The 23,494-nt window shown below is 43.1% G+C and overlaps 1 protein-coding gene across 3 annotated transcripts in view; it reads right to left on the bottom strand.

The window, feature by feature from the left end:
* The window catches only part of capn15 (calpain 15), a 44,486-nt gene that overhangs the window by 14,433 nt on the left and 6,559 nt on the right, over positions 1-23,494 (bottom strand). For all 3 annotated transcript variants that reach the window (XM_061028985.1, XM_061028986.1, XM_061028983.1), the window contains 6 exons: positions 12,540-14,193; positions 6,691-6,899; positions 4,584-4,767; positions 3,371-3,594; positions 2,875-3,000; positions 864-1,016 (listed from right to left, as the gene is read on the bottom strand). In XM_061028985.1, the coding sequence (XP_060884968.1) occupies positions 864-1,016; positions 2,875-3,000; positions 3,371-3,594; positions 4,584-4,767; positions 6,691-6,899; positions 12,540-14,171 (2,528 nt within the window). In that variant the 5' untranslated portion in view covers positions 14,172-14,193. The remainder of the gene's footprint in view (positions 1-863; positions 1,017-2,874; positions 3,001-3,370; positions 3,595-4,583; positions 4,768-6,690; positions 6,900-12,539; positions 14,194-23,494) is intronic.

Raw genomic sequence — 23,494 nt, 5'->3', positions numbered from 1 at the left:
CAGACAACATGTTTCTGATTACAAGCTGCCACGTTTTGTTTTATTTTACACAAGCATGTGAGTAAGTTCTCATATTCACAAATGTTCAGTATTTCATATGAAGTGTAGAACAAATGCACAGAGGAGATATTGATGCTACAGCTATGCACACATATACTGAGATGAGTTTTCAAAGTTATAGAAACATAATGAGACATAAACAGATGTTACGCCTTCACATTTACACTTTCATGAAGGACTCAACATTTAGCTGTTGGGAGTTGGGGGGGTTGCAAGTAAAAGCAATAACATTATAATTGCAACAGGAGCATACACAAGTACATCGCAGGAGGCTGAATTGATCAAAAATAAATGAAGACATTATTTAATCTGACTACACAAACAACGCTGTCTCACTCCACGTGGGTACAGTTAACCTAATGTTTATATATCTGAAAAGTATTTGTTGACCTATCTTAACAATCACAGAAGATGGCATGCACCTAAAGGCCACTAGGGGGAGGAATTTAAAATAAGAGAGTGAATGAAGAGTCTGAAAGTTTGAGGCAGCCTCTATATCAGAAGAGCAGAAAAGGAGCACACTCAACCGTAAGACAGTTTCAGGAGCCCGACCGCAAAAAGGCTAGAAAGAAAACAGAAAAGTCAGCAGACTAAATGTAAAGTATGTTTTATGTAGGTAGATCAGTAGTGTATAGACCATGTTCTTCATCAGCTCCTTGTGGTATCAGTTTTGTGATGTCATAGTGGTAACATCTGCACCCACACTCCATAAAACTACACAAAACAAAACTACCTTTAAGAAAGATTAGGAATCCCACGCCCTCCCCCAAGTTAATATCGTGTGCTTTAAACATGACTCTTACTTTATGAAGTCTGTGTACTCCATCCAGAAGACGCCCTCGCTGCTGCCGTGAGCCATCAGCTCGTGACGCAGGTGCTGCGGCCAGTCCGTCCACTCGTCTGACCAGCTACCGTTCCACGAGAAGCGACCCCACGGGTTACGCAGCCGTAACAACCTGAAGCACGGACAGAAAGTAGGTATTAGGAGGAGGGAGTTATTAACAGAAAGAAGGAGCCAAATGAGGATCTGGTTCAGCTGCTTTCAGTCTTCATCTCTGCAGACTCATATTGCTCCTCTTATGGATGACTGCCTTATTTTCTAACAACCCGTTTCATTTGCCTGCATCCTCCCTACAGTGAAGAACTCAGGAGTTATAATGGAAAACCATAGTGGAGTCCCCACTCTCCAACAAAAAGAGAGAGGGCAGGTGAATCACTGCTTCCAAGCTGCTTTTCATCTCCTCCAGGCAGCTTGTTTCAGATGAAGCGCTCAGGCCCAGTCTTCCACTCCGAGTGTTTCATGGCACTCAATGAAAGTGGCTCTGGGTGGCTCTCGAGCAAATTGCGTCTGGGATTTACGGCTCCTCTCAACTTTCTCTCACAGGTGGGACAGAGGAAGCCTTCATTGTGCTGACTCACAATGCTATCATGATTAAAGTGATCAGGAGGCAGCGTGCACCTGTTCTCCACTGACAACAAGCCTCTACCCCCGTTAACCTCAGAATCATCCCACAAACCCCTGTGCTGAGTATCTGTTCAATCCACTCCCAATTCAGGATGTTATATATTAATATGTTTTATCATAAAATGATAATTTAAGTCTAGGGGAAAGGATTGTTTTTGATAATGCTTTTTTTTTTTAAAGATTTATTTTTGGGCTTTTTATGCCTTTAATGGATAGATAGGACAGTGGATAGAGTCGGAAATCAGTGGGGAATGACATGCGGGAAAGAAGCCACAAGTGAGATGTGAACCCGGGCCGCCCGCTTGAGACGACAGCCTCCATACATGGGGCGAACGCACTAACCACTGCGCCACCAGCGCCCCTGATTATGCTTTTTTAAACAAAATCATGAAAAGTTTCTTTTTAAGCAAACACTGTTCATTGATTTAAAAATAAAAAGTAAAATATTTATTAATATTAGATGTAGCAAAATAAAAAGGGGGGATACAAATTCAGCCTGTTGATGACTTAGATATGGCTTTTTTGAGTGGAGCAGATGGTTCCAGCAGGGGTTTCACATTTTAAACTTTTCTTGTACACAAACACACAGTCCCGGGAATATTATAAAACTCTTTTTGTAAACATCATGACATCCATTTTCAATGATCCTATTAATTATTATCTTTTTGGATTATTTTGGCATGGCTAGTCTCTGAATGATACAAAGAGCAGTACATTTATTACAGAGAAAAAGGCATGTCAGAGGTTTGATCCTTAGTTAATACACATTTCAATCTTTGGGGTTGTATCTCTGCATGATTGATAAATGTATCCCGGTCTTGATGATAAGAGAAAGCTTAATGGATTTCATCTCCAGATTGTATGATCACATTTCTGAACAGAATTATGCAAAGGTTTAAAACAACAAACAACAGAATTACAAGCGATGCAGTTCAATGTTTCTTGCCAAATTGCACCCTGGGAGTTGTAGTTAGACCTCTCAATGAGTGTTGACTGAACACTGATACTTTCTGTCATAGCTGTTAATGTTTTGCACAGCAGGATCAGCTGGGAGAATGTTAAGCTCATCTTAAAGTGCATCAACCTCACGCCGTCTATAGGACGTATGAATCAAATAATTTGTTTTGAAAATGTAGACTTTAAATGTAAGCTTTTGATGTTGCTGTTAAGTGAATAAACTTCTTACTTTTGGCCGTACATATGCCAAACTACTGTCCTTTTGTTTTGATCAAAGATGTCAGGTTGAAGTAAAAGCAGATACAAAGAAACAAGATGACCTGATAGAAAGCTGAGCAAAGACATGCAAGTAATCACATCTTATTTACATTCCTCTCTCTCTCTCTTCATACCTGTAACCCTGGACGTCTCGTACGTCAAGGACAGAATAGGCGTGTCGAGGCCGCAGACCCAGAGACTCATAGACGACATCATCTACCTTCATGTTTCCTCCTCCACAAGATGCACCCATCAGAAAGCTAAGAGACAAGCACCACACACCATAAAAGATTAGAGAAATATCAACATATACAGTTACTGTGCCATAAGATATATTTGATCTTTGTTTAGTATAATATTTCCATTCTTATATGATTTATTGAATTCAGGTTTTTTGGCAGACAGACCTGTAGTTTGGACTTGAATTAATCTTTTAGGATCTTTTCCATTCCTGAGATTTGCTTCATGTTTGCATTCAGCACCTTTGTACAGTAGCTCAGTTTATAGTTGTGACTAAATAATGTTTACTATATGTTCAACCCCTGTACTCTAACTAAATCTACATTGTTCATCTGTATTCTGACATTAAACTTTAAACTGTGTACATTAACAGTAACACTCTTCTCTTACCCCGCCTCTTTGGAGCTGAGCATCTTGGCCCAGATGAGGTCCGTGTCGATGGGTTCCTCCCGAGGGTTGGTGGAGCTGACCTGCAGCATCAGGGAGTCACACGGAGCACCCGTCAGTGTGGCCAGGCCCTCGATGGCGCGCCCCGCCTGCAGGGCAAAGTATGAGCCGTGGAGTTTGGCCAGGGCCTTTTCAATCAGAGCCACCCATAGCTGCTTCCTCTGGGCCTGGATGGGTGGAAAGGGAAAAAGTAAATATTAGTCACATCTCACTCAGTGAAGAATGTAAGAGGAAGTGGTGTTCACTCCAGGTTGTATGAAGGTGTTGGCTCTAAACCAGTCAGCACTGACCCAAAGGTTTAAATGTTTCTGAACACAAATAAAAGGATTTTACCCATCAGGTGCATACTCTAATTACTCTTTACCCCCCTTGTACCTTAATTGGTGCATACTGCCATGTTTTATTTGGTCTGCGTCTATCTATTTATAAATCAGCTCTTCTGGTACAACCTTACTCTGTGAATTCCTTTGACACATGACTGTGTTAAAATATTATTATAAAACTTAATATTACATTAATGTAAGCTCATACTTTATCAGCAGGGTGTATATAACTTCAAAAGATAATTACTGATAAATCACAGTATATAAATGTGCAGGATATCTTTCCTTTCAGTTTTTAGCATTCCACTCATTATTATTGTCTGACTCTCTAAAGCAGCCAAAAAAAGGATCAAAATGAATGCAACAGAACAAGAGATCTTGTCCTTCCTTACTCAAGAGGTCTCTTTTCTTGTGGCGCCTACATTACCCACAATGCAACCTTGACCTAACAGAAGAGTCCCAGATTCAGGTGCTGTGTGTTGTTAAGTAGCTCTAAGGCTGATAGCCTCCAGCAGAGCTAAGCAGCAGGCCACAGATGTAATCTCACTTCTTCAAAAGTGTAGGCTGACTCTAACGACATCACTTGAGGCACATTCAGAATTCTATACACAGCTCCCTCAGAATCAGCCCAATACAATTTATTCAGCTGTACCGCCAAAAACCTGTAAACATACTAATATATGTGACTGTAATAAGCAGGATGAATCTGAAAGTATCAAACTGTTATTTCTACCCTTTTTTCTTCCCTTCCCTCTAAGACATATACCGTTTCTTTACATTATAATGGTCTCCATCCATTCTGCAGTGTCTGTATGTTTTCTTCCTTTTCTAACCTGAGAGAACAGGAGGTAGCCATAGTCGTCACAGGGTAGCATGTCATCTACGAGCACCGTCGTCCACGTCCCGTCTTTACACAACCGGACCTGGTAGGCCCCCTCGGTGCAGATTGTCCTGGTGATCATCACCCTCTCCACCAGCTCAGGACGCTCCGCCAGCACCGCCAGTGCACTCAGGAACCTGGGGGGAAGTAAAAGTCAATGAATCTGAAAATGAAACGTGGGATCACAGGGGGGGACAGATGGTTGAAGTAAAGATGTGACTGAAAAAAAGACAATCTGAATCAAGCACTGAGACAAATAAAGATGGAAAGACATAAATGATCAGCTGATGGTGACGGACAGGTAGGCGGTTGAATGGACGCCTGCTTTAGTCAAACATGTAGTTTGGTATGTCGGCTGACAGAGACTGTCGGAGAAAGCGGAGCGACAAGCCGGGGCGAGACAGTGAATGTGAAATTAAAAAATCCTTTTCCACAAGATGCCGTATGCACTCATTTTTTTTTTGTATGTGCATAATTTGAAGTCTTTGAAAATCAAGCACATTGGATGAGTCGAGCATCTGTGCCTTGTGGTTACCTCCCTGTTAGTTCATTCACCCTGCAGCAAAGACACACGGGCCTCCTAATTAGCTTGCAGAAATAAATGAGTTATTCAACAATCCTAAAACATCAGAAAATGATAATTCCCCACAAGGGAGATGATGGGGATCCAACTTAGAAGAAATAAATGTTCGAGTCACCAATAGTTCGTCTGGAAATGTATTGATGAAATGGCTCCAAAATGTTCAGTTACGATGACTCATTTTAAAAATGATTTTAAAGACTCCTGACACCTCTATTAATGAAATAACAAAGATTTTTTCCAACTAGGTAGCGCTTTGACCACTGGTTTAACTTCCACTACATCCTTGAATGACAGTAATGATCCCATTCAGTCAAGCCGTCAACGTGTGTTAACACTGCAACCGTTTAAAGGCTGGAAGTCTTTTGTGTGGGTTGGAGACGTGTGTCATTAAAGCTTTATATCCATCTGTTTAAGTGTCAGCTAAGCAATGCCCATCAGCCTTTTCAGCCTCTGATGAAAAACCAATCGGCTGCAATAAAATCAAATATAAAATCCAATTAGGCCTGTCATAATGTGACTCTAATGTCTGGGCTTGTAGTGGAGCTGTACTCAAGGACGAGCTGCCATTGGCTGACTAAAGTGAGCTTGGTTTGTTGGCTGGTTTATTGGGACAAGTCTGTGTGTGTGTGTGTGTGTGTGTGTGTGTGTGTGTGTGTGTGTGTGTGTGTGTGTGTGTGTGTGTGTGTTTGTCTCTGTGTTTGTCTCTGTGTGTGTGTGTGTGTGTGTGTGTGTGTGTGTGTGTGTGTGTGTGTGTGTTTGTCTCTGTGTTTGTCTCTGTGTGTGTGTGTGTGTGTGTGTGTGTGTGTGTGTGTGTGTGTGACAGAGACACATGAATTAGGGTTACATCCCGTTTGGAGCGAGACGATTCGGCTCAGGGGAGGGTTATTTTTGATAAGCTGTGTGCGCTGGCGATGAAGCGAAAAGTTGTGTTGGTACAACTTTGTGAGCGACTCTTCTTTGTTGGTGGATGGCAACACACGCGCGCACACACTCCCGCAAGGACACGCAGAACAAGGGCAGACAGATAAAGCGTGTGTCCAGACTCGCAGTCCTGTGAATAATCTCCCTGTCAGGTGTATCTGTGCATCTGTCCAGTTACACCCTGCCCTGCCCTCCCCCTCCTCTGTCATTTAATCGCCTTCCAACTTTTCAGTTTCTCGCCTCTTCTTTCTTTACTTCCTGTTCCTCCGCCTCTCTGTCACAGTCTCCATCTCTGTCTCTGCTCGCTTTAGGCTGCTGCATTCATCTGAAGCAGACTCAGATAAAAACCACAGAGGTGTGTAAAGCTATCTTTTTTGACTGTTATATTATTACATATCTGTCTGACCTTTCTTCACTTTAGGCATCTTTGCTCTCCTTGTTTCCTGGCTCAGAGCATCACACTTGTTTTTACACTTGTCTTGTAAATGAATTGTCAGACTCAACAGATTGTTCTCGAGAGTGATGAGCGTCCTCGTGTCAAGTTTAGATAGCTCACCAGCAGTTTCCCAGCAGGCCTTGGAGGATGTCAGAAGGCCGCGGCGTGCGGAAGACGGACCACTTGACTCCCCGGTCTTTGAAGTTGCTGCAGTTGATCTCGTGCGGACGGAGCCACTTTTTGATTCGCTGCTGGACGCTGTCGCCCTCTGGGAAGCCGACAGAGCGTGGTCCCGGTGGGAAACTGTCGTCCACAAAGTTCACAGTGTTCTGGAGAGTGGAGAGAAAGAAAACAAACTTCAGTACTTGTTCAAACATGGAAATCACAACTTCTGTTAAAAGTCATCCAAAAACAGTTTGACACTTGTGATGATAATGAGCAGAATAAATCTCATCTTTAAACCTCAAAATCCACTTCCAATCATGCCTGAAGGAGATAGAAAGAGGACTTTATAAAAAAAAGTCTGTTCAAACTGATAATGCCTAAAGAACACTAACTAACTGTTAATCTCTACTCTGAATTTGTAAGAACACATCTTTTGCAGGTGAGTGATGATTCAAACAGGACACTACAAGCCACCACATGAGCTCTGAGGGGAACAATGACTAACTTCTGCCTTCCATTTTTATGTGAAAAGAGGAAGTACTTCCACCTTTTTGAGGTATTTTTTTTAATTTTTATCTAACGGGGGAAAAAGTGATGAATGCATAAACAGACAAATCAAAACACAAAGAATGAACAGATTAGAATTTAAATCAGTTTCCTCTAGACTGTTGTACACGTGTGTGTGTGTGTGTGTGTTTCCTTACTAATTAAAAAAAGAGACAAACCAAGATGAGAAAATGAGTAAGAGGGAGGACAAAGGGTAAAAGGAAGAGGAAATTAAATCAACAGTTCAGGGTCAACTGCATTAGGTGAATTGAGTGATAGGAATTTAAATAGTCAAAGGCAATACTTCCAATGTGAGTGTGTTATCACACATGTCCACAGCAGGAGATCACATGTGGCTCCATGTACCAGCCAGGAATCAGGACATACATATGCAAATAACGTGAGCAAATTTCAAACGCATTGCTTGCTGACACATCACCTGATGACCATTTAAAAAGACACACACTGGGGTTTAAACACTCTGAAATCTAGCTGCCTCTCTTCTGTACACAGGACCTGGACTACATGATACATTAACAGATCCAGAGACACCCAATCCGTCACACTATCTGCCCATCTAAAACTCTCCCATACAAAACCCGAGAGGGCCGACGCACACATATCTGGTTTCCTCTCTGTGGTGTCAGAAGTGGGCTCAGCCAGTGGGTGTAATGTGGAACCCCTGCTGCTGGCTCACAGTGGAGAAAATTGATTAGTGGCCAAACTCCCACAATCCAATTCTGGAGCCCGGATGCAGAATAACCCCCGAGACTGAATCACTTCAGGGGTCGACTCGCTGCCCCGACCACCCGAGGTCTCCATGTTTCTTAGCGATTCTGTACCTCACTGGCTTATGTGTGACCCTTGTGCAGGCTTTTATTGTGGGGGGCTTTGAGGTCAGGGTGGATTTAACACCGTTTAGCAGCATAAACAGACTGAACTTTAAACTCCTGTAACTAAAAACTAGAGAGGGATGAGAGAAAGATGAGCACTGACCATGGCTTCAGGGGAAGACTCATTCAGTGATTGCCCTTCTACAACAAGTACGATGTTTGCTAAACATTCTCTAATATGAGACATAAGCACATAAAATACACACAGCGTGAGTGACTCTTCCTTTCTCAGTCAGTTGTTGTCATTTGGGAAGCTAAGGACATACATTAAAGGCGAATGTTTCTAATGCAAAGGTTCCCAAACATTTAGATCATAGTGTACCATTAAGTACGAAGGTTCTCTGTTAATGATGGACAATATCAAAAAGTACTGAACTCTTAAGAAAGACTACAGATCCTCTCATTAAGATGCTGAATTGACGCTTATGTCTCTTACAACAGAGAAAGCAGAGAAGGTGTCACCGTCACATTTTGGCAAAGTTTGGGTACTGAAAGATTGCCAGTGTATTTATGTCATTTAGAGAGTGGTCGGGGTCACACCAGTCATGAATTTGATCCTTTCCTGCTCAAAATGCATCCTTAGATTGATTCTCATTTCACATACATTTGTTGTATCTCCCTGCAGACTCTCACATTTCCTGAATGTATTTATTAATGTGAGGATGACTTCACTGTTTGGCAGGAAGTCGTTTATTTTCACACTGTCTCATCTGCAGGTTAAAGGTTAGCTCTGTTGATGTTAGAGAATTGCACATCCAAATATGAGCTGGAAACTCTGCCATGTGCTTCAACAGATTTCAATCCAGCCTTTCACTCCCAGACGGTGCTGCGTCTTAAACGGTTTCCTGTTGCACAGACCTCTCTCATCGTCAACATATTTGAGCTGATTGTTTTTGAAAAACATGACAATCAGAAGAAATATAAGAAGGGATATTTGAAAAGTGGAAACTACCACATATTTGGATTTCTATAAATAAAAAAAAAAATAAAAAAAGATCATCCTATATCATCCAATGATACAGTTTAATTGTTTCAAAGGAGGTTTTTCTTGTTTTTCTAAGTTCAGCTCACTGTCAGCTGAACCTGCTGCTGCTCACTCGAGTCTGTCACTGGGCAAGATCTGCTACACAAATTAGAGGAAGAGCTTGAAAAACCTGCTACATCTCAGCAGTCTTCCAGACCACACATAACTAGCAGACATGAAAGGCCTCTTTTGAAGACTGAAGCTGCATATCTATGTAACAGACAATCTATTGATGTCCAAAAACAAGAGGCAACAAGGAGCTATAGAGACAGTTTAGATAGCGTCACACTCACAGAAGTCAAAACAAAAGCGTCTCAGAACAGGCTGGTACTTAGAGGACTGTCACAGGCATAAACCCTGAGTGGCAAAACTCCAAGAAACAAATAGTATAAAGAGTGTAAAGATGAAAACACAACAACGAAAAGTCAATCTGTTGCCATGAAGCATGTTTTAGTTGCTCCCCCAGAGGGTGACATGGAGAGGGAACAGAGTTGCAGTGTGCAGCCATGCTGGGTTTTACAGTTCACAAGCGGCGCTGATAGCTGTTAGTAGCATTTACTCGTTTGGCATAGTGAGTAAACGGACACGCTTGGGGATGCTGCCATCAGGCGTGCACACACCAACACACCTCTCGCTCTCCAAACCAATCAAGGACGGCAAAAAACCCAGGGAGGCCGGGGAAAAAAGACAACCTGCACTCAGGTAAAAAGGATTATTTTCCAGTCCACAGTGATTGCTCCAAACATACAGTTTTTTTTTTTCACGACAAGCAGCAGCTTCTATTAAAAAAGTCTGGAAACAAATCAGAGCTACCCAAAGAAATATAATTGTGTGGTCAGATTGAACACACTTTGTCACAGGTTAATCCAAACGCTTCTTTCATTATTCAACTTTCACTGATGGTGTTTTGGGGCTTGCCAAGTGCTAATCTGTTAACATAGATATATTCTAATAGACCAGCATCTAACTACAACATTTTACCCCTGCTTCATCTGATCTGACCCCTGAAACACCTGATTCTCTTAGTGATTACATTCTATACTATAGAGAAGCAGATAATTTCTGGTCCTCTTCTGTCTGGCTCTGCTGCTAAAAATAGGCCAGCCCCATGTTCACCTTAACACACACAGACACAGACACACACACACACAGACACAGACACAGACACAGACACAGACACACACACACACACACACACACACACACACACACACACACACACACACACACACACACACACACACACACACACACACACACACACACACACACACACACACACACACACACACACACACACACACACACACACACACACACACACACACACACACACACACACACACACACACACACACAGGAGAATTGAGTGCAGTCGTGTGGAGAGGGTGGGATGGCGGTTGGAGGGTGCAAGGACAAAGCATATTTTGAGATATTAGAGGAAAGGAGCAAAAAACAACAAAAACAACAACAACAACAGGATGAGTGCGTGGAGATAGATGTGATGGAGGGAGACGGGATACAAAGGAGAAGAGGGAGAGAAGTCTGCATAGCGCTTAGGGGCAGAGGGAGAGAGAGAGAGAGAGGAAGGTCTTAAACATTTGTAGGAGAAATGGAAAGATGATAAAAGAAGGAATAGCTTAAATGTCAATCTTGGATTGGGGTAAAAAAAAAAAAAGGTAGGTACGGATGAGGGGCTCTCTGATATCCTTCCTTCCTACTGAGGGAACTTGCCTCCCACACTCGCAGCAGTGAGCCCTGCGACTTTCAAAGAAGTCATTAATAATGTATTCAAAAGCTCACTTCCAGCTATGTAAACATGGTAGGTATTTTGCAGATGTAATAAGCAAACATGCATAAGGTGTGAAGATTATTTGGAAAATATAAACCTGCCTCCAAAAATAACCTGAATCTTTTCTGGAGCAAATCCCTCATTTTCAGAGGTTAATTAGCCTAAGCAGGTTAGCCTCATTAGCATAAAGCCTTAAATGGTCTCAAATGAACCTTTCTGACAGCCCTGAGAAGCATTTCCATGGCAACGTAATACAGGCTTATGAGGGGTTCAGCAATGCCAGAGATGTGGTACAAATGAGCAACCTTTATATAAAGGTTGTCACATGTTGAGTGTGGTTGCTGGGGAAGACATTGCTGGGTTTCCAAACAGCTGTGAATGAGTAGAAGGGGGGGGGGGGGGAGGAGGAGGGGGGTTCAGGCCTATTTTAACAATCAGAGCTCATGAATGACACAACTGTCCTCAAAGCCTTCTTGATCTATGAATATCAGAAGCAGAGGCGCTGGATGGGATATAATGCATCATTATCTTAGCGCTGTTATGACAACAGACAAGCCTGTAATTATAAAAACATAATGAGCTTTTTGTTTGTCATGAAAAAAGAAACACTATGATTGACATTCATGCAGGTTAATTAAAATAGTGCCCGCGTTTTAACATAAAAAGAATCATTTGCTGCCTTTTATCCTGTAATTACTTTGGCTAAACTGATACAGTGAGGTTCACTTTGAAGGGAAATGACATTCACAATGAGAATATTCTAATCTCTCACAGACAGGTCTGCTATGATACAGTGAAATGAATTTCATTAAGTAGTTTCATATATTCCTAAGTAAGATCTCTAAATTGTGGTTGGTGTCAAATGAGGACAGGAAATAGAGTCTGACTCAAACTGTTCTACCAGCGTTAAAGAAACAACATAATTGACCAACAGCGTCTCATCAGAAGAAGATCAGAACAAACTGGACTCATCAGAGCCTCTCACTCCGACACAGACCTTTGAATCTCTGAATTAGTGTTCAGTGCAGCCACTGAGGGGAAGTTGTATTAATATGAAACTGAATCTGCAGCTCTGTGGCACACATTAACCCGCTGGCCGTTTAATAGTCTGCTAACGAAGCAAGTGCAAACAGAGTCGATGACAAAGCCTATTAGCAATACTGTGAAATTAGAGAGATTGAGGGAGTGGGATTAATGCCAGTGCATTAACAACAAGAGGAATTAGAATGAGGAAAGTTTGCTCTGAAAGGCAATGTGCATCCTGTGACGCAAAGGAATAAGCTGATTTTCTACTTCTCTTGATGAATTCAAAAAGGTTGTGTGTGTTTAACTAATTGTTGTCAATAAGCCTTTTCACACAAAATCCCTGGATATGTCCTGAAACTTTATCTGGACTCTTCCAGCCAGCTCCCTAATAAAATATCTGCCAGAAGAAGAACACAACTCAGGAAGATTTCAGGGGCAGGGTGTCCAAGAAATGCTTTGAGGAGTGCATGTGAGAAAAGGGCTTTTAAAGATGCCATGTGTCTCACAGCTATAACCTTCTTACCTCTCTGCAGAAGCTGACGATGTTCTCCCAAAGCTCCTTGGCTTCGCCCTCGTCATTTCGCCGGCGGGCCTCTACATGCATGCTCTCCCTCCTTTTCAGAGGCTTGACCACCTTGCGCAGGGTGAGGTACTGCTGGGGCGTGTGGCACGCTGCACAGTTCTTGGCCTTGATGTCGTTGAGCAGTGTGCATGCTGGGCAGCTCCACTGTGCCACCTTCTCCTGAAGGCTGGATGAGGCAGAGGAGGAGGAGGAGGAAGAAGCAATCGCAGAAGAAGAAGAAGAAGGGAAGCCTCGGGCTAGTTTCCGTGTTTTATGAGCCGAGGAGGATGAAGAGGAGGCAGGTGTACAGGAGCACGATGCAGTACCACAGTTTGAACAGCAGCGGGGCAGCAGAGCCTGCTGTTCCTGAAAGCCATGTAGTTTGGAGGAACCACAGGCAGAGCACTTTGGAGCACCGGTTGGGTTGCGCAACGTGCACTTGGAGCAGGCCCAGGTGCTAAAGTCCGGACTGGAGGGGCTGGCCGGGGTGAATCGTACCGTCTCACAGCCCATGAGGTCAATAAGGTCAGCACCAGCACGTGATGATCGGCAAGCCTCGCACTTTGACGAGCTGCCGGGGTTGGGCAACGAGCAGCTAGGGCACTTCCAGGTGGGGGCCGCTGAGGAAGCCACAGCGAGATGGGGGGTTAGTGGATGGTGCTGAGAGTCTTCTTCCTCTAAGATACTGAGGCGCTTGCTGGGGTAAGAGGGCTCCTGGGGTTGGGCGTGTTTAGGCTTGGCAGGCCGCTGTGGGCCAGGCTGGGGGGGCACGCTGGTCGCAGAAGGGGAGGTGGGACTGGGAGTGTTGGTTCCCGGGTTTGGCGGGCGCCCTGGAGGAGGCACCTCTCTCCTACTGCGGGGTACAGGGTTGTTTTGGAGTGAGGAGGAGAAAGAAGGAAAAGGGGAGGAGAGGATCTGTGAGGGAACTTGGGGGGGTTCTTGAGGATCACACGGAGGTGCTGGGGGAGAGTCATCTGTGAGGTCTATGAGTAGAGGGGCAGCCCCTGCTGTGTGGACAGGAAACCCCAGCACAGGTGTGCGCACCTCAGGCACCACAAGTGATTCAGGGGGGATTTTAGGCAAAGAAAGTTTCCTGGGTCCACCACAGGCTGAGCATGATAGAGCTACAGGGGTGTTATGGAGAGTGCAGCGGGGGCAGGCCCACCCAGAGTGATGGCCTTCCAGACCAGACACCTCTCCATTGCTTTCTGATCGCCGAAGCACCTCCTCCTTTGCCTGCTGCTGTCCATGTGGCTCAAGTAGAACTGTGGGGGTAACAATAGTTGTCAGAGGTTCAACTGGAACGGGTGGGAGGCCGTTGGCAGTCGAAGCAATGGTAGTGGTAGGGGGCGTGTGAGTGGCTGGGGATGGTCCGAAACCGCAGACAGTGCAGGCTCCAGATCCCTGCGGGTTGTTAAGCGTGCAGCGGGGACATGCCCAGCGGTGCTCCTCAGTGCTGCTCAGCCGCAGGATCTGGTTGAGGTCAGGTTTCTGGCGCGGCGCCTCACAGATGGAGCAGCGAGGCGCTGCGCCGGCGTTTAGAAAGGTGCATCGTCCACAAGACCACTCGCTGCCTCGCACTGCTGCTGCCATGGAGCCAGGAGAGTGAGAGTGGCTGCAAAACAGAAAAACAATAAGTTTAAGTAAAAACAAATTCAACAAAAGAATAAGTGTGTAATGCGTATTTCCAGATAACTGATTATCTTCAGCAATAATGCATGCAAGTATGCCAGTGTTCAATCACTAGTATTCTAGTTCTAGAATATTCTAGTATTCTGTGCAAAGCACAAGGAAAAACATAGAGGGAAAAAAGAAATTATGAAAAAACCAGGGAATAAAAACATGAATCTAGTAAGGGGGACTCTCAAAAGAAAAAGAGGACAGTGGAAACATTGGAGACTGCAAGAGGAGGAGAAGCAGATAGAATTAGAAAAGAAAAATAGAGGGCGAGAGGGAAAGATTAGCCAGTGCAGGGGAAAAATCAAATCTCCCTCCTGGGGGCTCTCAGGGCAGTAAATCCATACACAATGGCCACATGATTAGAGCCATGAAGACAGCACACAGAGAGGAGGAGCCAGAGAGGAGAGGAAGAGGAGGAGAGGTAGATGCTTATGCTCAAAGAATAAAGTTTTTCTTCCCTTCCTGCCTGACAATAGAATGAGGAAAAACACACGTGGGATCTCTTCTCCCTCCCTTCTGCTCTCTGCTAATGCTAATGCAGGGCAGACAGGGGCATTTTCAGGTCACCGTAATCCCATGCCCAAATGAGTTTCCAAATGAATTTGAAATACACGAGTCTATGTTTTCTGCCTGCACTTATGATTCCAGTACATTTGACTTAAAAACAAGCCAGTCTGTTGGATTAAACCCAATTTTAACAACTATCATGGACATCAAGTCAACAGTGCAGAGGAACCTGTAGTCAGAGGATAACTAATGAATCTGAGACTTCAAATTGAGAAGCATCTATCTTGTCAGGCTTTTTGTTGATTTCCACCTCCTATACATAATAATCTTGTTGCTGTGGATTGACTTGTCCAATCCATTCTGTGTGCCTGCAGTCCAATCAATCCAACATATTGAATGTGGGTATATTAGTGCCTTTCGGGGGGGAAGCAGCACAGCTGGATACCTCCAGAGATCAAGGGGGGTTTTGAAGAGGAGCGGATGCAGTTGCTGTCTGGACAAGCCAATAAATGTCACTGTCACTCAAGCTATTCATGTGTGAACAGCAACACAGAGGAGGTAATGGGGGAATTGTAGGATAGTGGTGGGTCAGGAGCAAAGAGCTGGAAGCCCACAAAATGACTGCAGAGCTTGTTGATATGGTCACATTGAATCCCTCTTTTGGTTGAAGAGTTGTATGTTGTATGTGACAAAAGATTTCATGGGGAAGAATTTGTCTGTGAGTAGTAGAGTCCCTGAGAATGTTTCAAAGTGAAAATAAATCTAGTTATCCCTTTGTTGCTTTCAATTTAGAGCATGAAAAGGTACAATCTCACAGTCCATGTGACCTTTTAAGCTAGCTATAAAGACTAGAATAGTCTTGTAGGGGTGCCTACTGGTTGGCTGGCGTAGGTCCTGTTTTCACCAATGCAGCATGTTCTGTCCAGCTAATTTCCCTTAATTCAACCCCATTAAAGCCAAGGAAATCTCTTATGTTCAGACAAGCTCGCACTCAGCACACGCTCTTCTCCTCTCGTCAGCTCTCCTGCAGCACCGAGGGATGCTAATGTGTCTTTTTGGGTGTCTTTGTGTATATTGGTGCTTGCCTTTGGGTGTGCATGCATGTAGCTATATTTATTTGTAGACATAGCATAGCTGCTTGTTTTGTTGTCCAAATACATTTGTGCCTTAGTTTGTGTGTTCCCTCGGCCCTCAGGGGAGCAAAAGTATGGAGGGAGAAGTCACGGTGCTTTATGTCAGGAGCCATTAGCGCTGCATTTATTCTCCTGGGCTCCAGTCAGCGCTCCAAAATCAGTGTTTCCCCTACCATTATATTGGGGGGGGGGCAGCACCCCCCCCCCCCCCCCACTAGGACACACCTCTAAACACTCCATAATCAGTATTTGGTTCTTTGCTTTGTTTACTTTTTTATCTGACAGTTAAATCTGCCATGTTCTCTCAGTAACTATAAAAAATTAATTATGTCTTTGAAAGATGATTCTGTGAGGAAGAATTTAAAAAGGCATATTCATTGTTTCTAATATGCTGTCTTTACTGTGCTCTGAAAATGTTCACATCTTTCCCCAGACAACCTGTACCAAGTCTAATGTAATTTCATTTTGTTACTGTCTGAAGCAGCCGACACAGGAGCTTTTCATCTCAGTGATCAGCCTCTCAAAAGAATTTTCCATAACCCCTCTTGATCATTGAGCACCCAGAATGCAGTGCATGTTAGTGGTAAGTCTCCTAGAGAAGAGATATATACATGTATAAATGTGTATGCTTAGAACAAGATGTATGAAAGTAAATAACAATGTCCTGATTTATTAATATATCCTAGGTTTTTTTTATTTTTTTATTAGTTAATTATAGCCGAAGTGTGTACCTGGGCAACGTCATAGCTGGCAGCCGCCTTTGAAAGTGAAACAACATTACTTTGGAGAATGTTCACAGCGCACCACTGTCTCCTGTTAGTATTGTTAGTTTTTGTTTAACTCACACTCGACACTAACATCCTCATTGATAATTAAAAAACTTGTGAATCAACATTTCATGTCAGTAAATCTAGAATTCCGGATGAATCCTGATAAATAACACCAGTCAACGAGTATTGATTAGATCAACTTGTAATGAAAAGTGTCTCGAGATAACTTCTGATTCAGCCCTATACAAAAATAAGATTTCTTGATTGATAAGCATCTTATTTATCTCATTACTATCTCTTGTTAGCATCCAGTTTTAAATGTCAGCCACACTAACAGTTACAGCCACAGTTCTTATCCTCCATGAAGAGAATGCATTGTGGATGTTTACACATGATGTACACCTCTGAATGTACAGTACACGCCTGCAGCATATGATGTGTTCCCTGGACCCTAAAGGATGCTTTCCATGTACATGCTCCACTCTCTCACAAGAGAGTGTACAAACACACTTATACACACAGACACACGCACACACCTTTTGTCCTTGGCCCCTGTGTTCAGTGGAGCTGCTCTAAAAGTGCCCACTTCAGCTCCTCAGCTCCTCAGTGTCGCAGACATGGGCGGCTAGCCAATAGCTTACAGCGGAGAGAGAGGTAGGGGGAGAGAGAGAGAGAGGGAGAGAGAGAGAGAGCCAGAGAGAGAGCCAGAGAGAGAGAGAGAGAGAGAGAGCGCTCCCCCCCTATAAACCCATCCTTTCGCAATGAGGTCCTCATTGCAGCCTGCTGCCCATAAAATACCCGTTCCTACTCTAAATTCACTCAAGTAAGACCGTCAACGACCCCTGACCAATTTTTCCGACGCTTCGCTGAGTGCAAGACAATCAAAGGGTGCTTGAACAGACTATTAGAGGGAGTGAGAGCTCTAAAAGACAAAATGAAAATAAGTAAACCTGGAACATTATGGTAGTTCACCTGAGAAGTTTACAGGCATTAGAGACAAATGTACCAAAAAGAAAAGTCCAGAAATATAAGAGTGTAAACAACCTTGCCAGATGAGAGAAATGTACAAAAGCACTGCTGATTATGAGTGGAACATCTATGGCTGCCTATTTCAGTCCCTTCCACCCACTGAAGTCAGGAGCGAGACAGAGTGAGCTAAGTCTGGCCAGAGTCTACGGGCCGCGCTGTGAGACATTTGGCCTTTGTGCGACAGTCATTAGCACTGTCTTACCGAGGCTGGCCCCGGGCCCAGAGCCTGAGGGGAAACATGCTAACTTATGTAGCCACTGGAGGCAGACTTCTAATTTATATGTTCAACACAAACCAAAGCATGAATGTTGGCAGGATAGCAGCACCAATGTCTGCTAGGTTGTAAAGTTAATTTCTTGTTTTGTTCTTTCTCCTAAAGGATCAAACTTGCCAATAAAAGTGCTATAACATTCACATTTAATTACTCTTTACGAAGAAAAGATGAGATGGAACTTTATTAATCAAGAAGGTTTTTCACAAAATTCTTATATCAAGAGATTGGTGCCTGGAACCAAGACAACCACCTACCCCAGCATTTAAAAAACGGAGAAAAGGGCAAAGGTACAAGACTGTGTACATCATTTTCTTGCGGAGTCAAGGGACTACCCATCCCACAAACCATTGAGAATGATATAGTTCCTTCTTTAAAGTAACTTTAGTCATTGTTATACGGTTTAATCTGTTAATACAAGTGTTGTACTAACTTGTAGTTTGTGTTGGGTGAATATATAAACTACATTCACTGCGGCATGACAAGGTTATTAGTACATTTCTTGTTAGCTAACCAACCAGCTAGCCTGCTAGCAAAAATGTGTCAACTTGTTTTCTGTATGAGAAAACAGAAAGGAGAGGATAAAAGAGGCATAAACTGTAGGCTAAAGCTAACGCTACATGGTATGAGATAAAGAGACCCCGCTCAGTGTCGGGGTCTTGTCTAACCCTTGTCACGTTTCATCCCACGATAACAACCAGCTCACCTTACATGATCCCTTACATAATAGTTTACCTGGTGAACTTTAAGGAAAACAACTACCTTCACTTCCATTCGCCTCTTAAATTCATAAACAAGAGGAACATTTAGACCTTTAGTAATAAAAATGTTGTCAACTATTTAGACAGTTTAGTGGCAGTCTAAGGCTTTAATCCCGACGTCAGACGAAGCTAAAACACTAAATGAGTCAGTCAGCACTTCACAGATATTATATAACACGTGTCTGTCACTCAGCTTACAGCGAGTGTCACAGAGGGTTACCATGGAGGCTCATCTCTTGACCTTCTCTTTTTCTTTTAGCTATTTGGCAAAAACACAGTGTCTCTTTAAGTCTGCACTGTCAGCACTACAGCCAGCTGAAAGGTCTTGATCTGATTATACGGTTCATTCTATTTGCTCTAATCTTATTTGTGCATTGGTCTGATAACTAATAAACGCCTTAAAAAACCTTCACACATTTTTTATCTTGTATACACATACTATGTATATAGAAGATAAAACACAAAGTGAACTTCCTTGTGTGGGCACATGTATGGCACAACTGACAGACAAAAAACAGACTCCCTGCTGTGTAGCTTGTTACACACTGCAGTAGTGACAGCAGCATACATTAAAACCAGAATCAATTATCTGCAAACAGCAGACAAGCCATTACACTATGATTTCTTTTTAGGACAGTTGGGGACAGGTGTATTCTCTGAGTGATCTTTACATGATTCAAGAATTATGAAAAGAGATGTTTTACTCAGGGAATGTTGTAAAAGTCTTCACTAACCCTCGTCTTCACCCGGACATTACCCTTTACAAGCAGACAAGCTGGATGTGGTTGCCTGAACAGCAGACTCTCCTACTTCATAATGTGGTGAATCAATACAGTGTTGGGTCATCCCAAGCCCCTACAGACTGAGCTACTGCCGCCCCCATGTTACAATGATGTTATGAAAGATTTCATCCCAATGCTTAGCATCAAGGGAAAGAATCAAACATGGTTCATCAAACTTCAATATCATCACAGATTCTAACATAAGGATTTTATTTTACAATTTAAGGTTAGGGGTTTCTTGGGCCTCAAGTTAATCCAAGTTTTAGTTGCATTATAAAGTATTCAGAAGGGTGATCATTATAATGCCTATTATCTTATACTTTCTTTTCTTCAAGTTTGTAGTCTCAGTTTTATCTTCTATCATTTCTACCTTGCAATGCTTTAACAGTTTTTACAAGTTTACTGTTTTTCCTACTTTTAGCTATCTCTGAAGAGTTCACGTGTTAAATATCACAAATAGAACTTTCTACTTTGAAAATAAATGTCCCAAAGATGTACATTAACCTCCTCATACATTAAAGATGCTAGACTTTATCTGTTGCTATGTACTGAAGTTATCTACCGTTATCTTTTGCTTTATCCAGAATGTGCTATAAGTGGTTTTCTCTCCTGTTGTTTTGACCTTCTTGGTGCAGTTTTGCATCAGCAGTAATCAGTAAATACTAATAGGTTGGAAAACTTTAGTCAAACTGACTGTGTGGAACTCCCTTTGCGAGAGAGGTACCAGATGTAGCCCTCCAACGCCCCCCGCCTCAAAAACACAAATAAAGTGAGTCACTCCTGTGATAAATATTTACAAGCTGAGTTTTGTGTGAATGCAGGGAGAGAAGAGGAGCAGAGACACTGTAGCGTATAAAATGTTTATGTTAGACAAATGTCTCAGTTATTGCGCACTTGATGATGAACTTGTTTAATAGCTGCGACCTGAGCTGTGACAGGAGGGAGGGAGGGAGGTGATTTTATAACTATCAGCTACAAGGCCATCACCACGAGTTTTCTGAGAGCTGGCATTTCTGCTTTTGATGTGTTTTATTCATCCACACAAACATCTCTGGCAGACGGAGCGATGATGCAAGCTGAGCAGGGGATTCCTGTTAAACACAGTTGAACGGGCTGTTAAAAAATGTGAATTATCAGAGGGCAATACGCCCTTGGATGAGAGACGCTTTAATAAAAAGAATAATGATTGTTGAAACCTCTGAACACACCCAGAAAACTTCAGTGACAGGGATTAGATCAGCACCGTCACACACTCTCTAACACTGTTGAGCAACTCGAATCAGAATTTATTTCCCCCTTTGAGTAATGAATGCAGTCTGTGTGCAGCAGCTTATGTAGCAGAAAGGTTTATCACTTCATTGTTGATTTTTTTTTTTCTTGCTGGATCACTTAAAAGCAATTTCCCCCTAGCAAGCATTCCCTTCCCCGCGTGGCAAAGAAGCTGATGAGTCAGGGTCATAGACTTTGTGGATAACTGTTCAGAGCCTCATCTCTACCTGCTAATATGTTGTGGCACAATTATGACTCATCACTCAGCGCCGACAGCTCCATAAGACTTCATTCTTTACAACAAACATCATGGAGCTAAGCCAGGTATGGCAACTTATCCGACGTGAGTATCTGGAGCCAAGACTTCAGCTGATAAAGAGTTTCTGCTGTGACGCGCTGAGACTCGCTGACGTGAGACCAGGGATTGGTGACCGTGACGCCTTAGTCACTGGGGACAAAACAACAAGATTATTAGGGAAGTTTTGAGCAGAATTCTTTTTAATGATTAGAAACTTCATGTGAAAACAACAGAACAGATTATAACACGTTAAGGTGCTGGCTCCAGTTGCCACTTACAACAAAGATCTTAGCCCTAAGGCCAATAATCAGTACTGAGAGCAATATGAAAAAAGTGAACAAATAATCCTCTATTTTGAAACTGGAACAGAACAAGAAGGGTGTGATACAACTAAAACAAAGGTGACGTTGTGTAACTGTTATGCGTCAGGGTAAGTCTGTACTTGAACTCTTCTTGAGAACTTGTTTTTTCTTTATAGGGCGCAAAGTTCAGAAAAGATTAATGCTGTTGTTGCTTTTATTTTGCAGGATGGTTACACAGCAAGGAGCAAAACCTCTTAACCCAGAAATATGATCAAGATTAGATGTGAACTAACGATTTGAAAGGGTGAAAGTAACACAAAGTCTAACCTGTAGCTTCTGACCTCTAAGCTTTGTCCTCTGTGAATATTTCAAGACCTGTGCTCATTTTTGACGAGTGAATCTGTCAATGGTGGAGACAGATTAAGACATCTGAATCTTTAAACAGAGGAAACTGTCTGACTGGGTTTCTGCGGACATCAGTTGCACGGAGCAAGTAAGCTAGAGCAAGCAGGAAGCTGCCAGGAAAGCTCCGGAAAGAGGTAGGAGGAAGAGGAAGAAATGTTCGGGGCAGGGTGCTGCTGTCGTTGCGCTTTAGCAAAGTTCCTCTGGGCACGCAAACCCGGAGGGAAGCGGCTCTGCTGACAGCGCTGCATTTCAGCCAGAGGGGAACTTCTCAGACAGAAAGCACAAAGTTGACTTCTACTTCCTATTTGAAAAAACAGAAATTAACTTCTTGAAATAAGTCAAGTTCAACTGCTTCTCTGAGACTTCCCTAAGCAGTGCCATGAATCATCAGCAGGTTAGATGTCACTCCACTGGCTTCCTTCTGTGTCCGAGTCTGCCAGGTTACCATGTGTGGTCTTATCACAGGCCAAGTGAATTAGGTTACTGAACATATGCTACAGATTTCCATGGCAACAAGAGTGGGGGAATCTGGAATCATGTCAGTGGCAGTGCCAATAAGATAGCTTATTTTTCTTTGTCTTGCAGCATCGGTTCTCTGTTTCCAAAGAAAGCCTCTCTGTGAGACAAAGCCTGACTGCAGGCCAATTCTTTTCTGGTGGCTTGGGGACTGTCCTGACGCAACTCCTGTCTTCACCAGACATGGGCCATAGCGAGGGAGGACGTGCTGAAATGATTCAGACATAAACACAGCCAGTGACCACGCTGGTCAAATCCAAGTGGACCCGTTTTAATCCAATTAAAGGGAGGAGAGCTGGTGGAATGGAGTGGCGATAAACACTGTCATCCATCATGCTGGGACAGTACAGACTCTAGGATCAACTCAGGAGGGAGGAAGCAGTCACTTTAAAGGGGCTCAGGGCTCGGACAGCCATGTGCAGCTATGTGGCTGGGATCAAATGGAGCACAGTCATATTGCTAGCTTAAACAATACTAGTATTGGGAAAAAAAGATTTAGATCACACCTCAGGATCATACTCTGTGTACCTTCACAGTCGAGGCACTGCTTCCATGCACACAAACACTTCCCAAAGTCAATGGGTCAGAGCCGTGTGAAAACAAATTGAAACCACCCAAGGACAAGACTGTGCATTCAGCCCGCAGGCGAAGCAAAACAAAGGAAAGAAAATGTTTTATAGAACAATATATTAGAGAATAAAACTGTATGAGTGAGGCGGGCTTGTAGTGTTCTGTTGTTTCTATATTTCATGCTCTGTCACAGCTCAGCAAAGCTTGCCTAACATTGTTAGGCTCACACAGCAGTCCGTTTATGTGCATGCGACTGTGAGTGAGTGAGTGTGAGAGTAAGAGGACGCATAAGAGAGAAAGTGCTATTGCAACTATTATCAGAATATGAGTGTGTGGAGAGTTGGTTTATGTGTTTTATGTGCATCTGTCTGCGTGCTCTTTTCTGTGCTCTGCTGAGTTAGGGTGTAGTCGGATTGGAGTTGGAGAAAGAGGCTTGTTGCTACAGAGACGCACAGATTCAACTGAATATTCTGTTGAATGAACCAGAAAAATAGAACTTGACCTTATAAAGCTACATGGAGTTGTGGTTACACAAGGGTTAAAGTCAGCCCTGTGTATATTTTGGAAGTCTTGGAGGAGTTATCACTGGCCATGACAGCCTTAACTGTTAAATGTAGAGCAAC

This window comes from Labrus mixtus, chromosome 21 (assembly GCF_963584025.1).
Source record: "Labrus mixtus chromosome 21, fLabMix1.1, whole genome shotgun sequence".
In the NCBI taxonomy this organism is placed as follows: domain Eukaryota; kingdom Metazoa; phylum Chordata; class Actinopteri; order Labriformes; family Labridae; genus Labrus; species Labrus mixtus.
The sequence above is the reverse complement of the archived record's forward strand: the minus strand, read 5'-3'. Positions and strand labels throughout refer to the sequence as shown.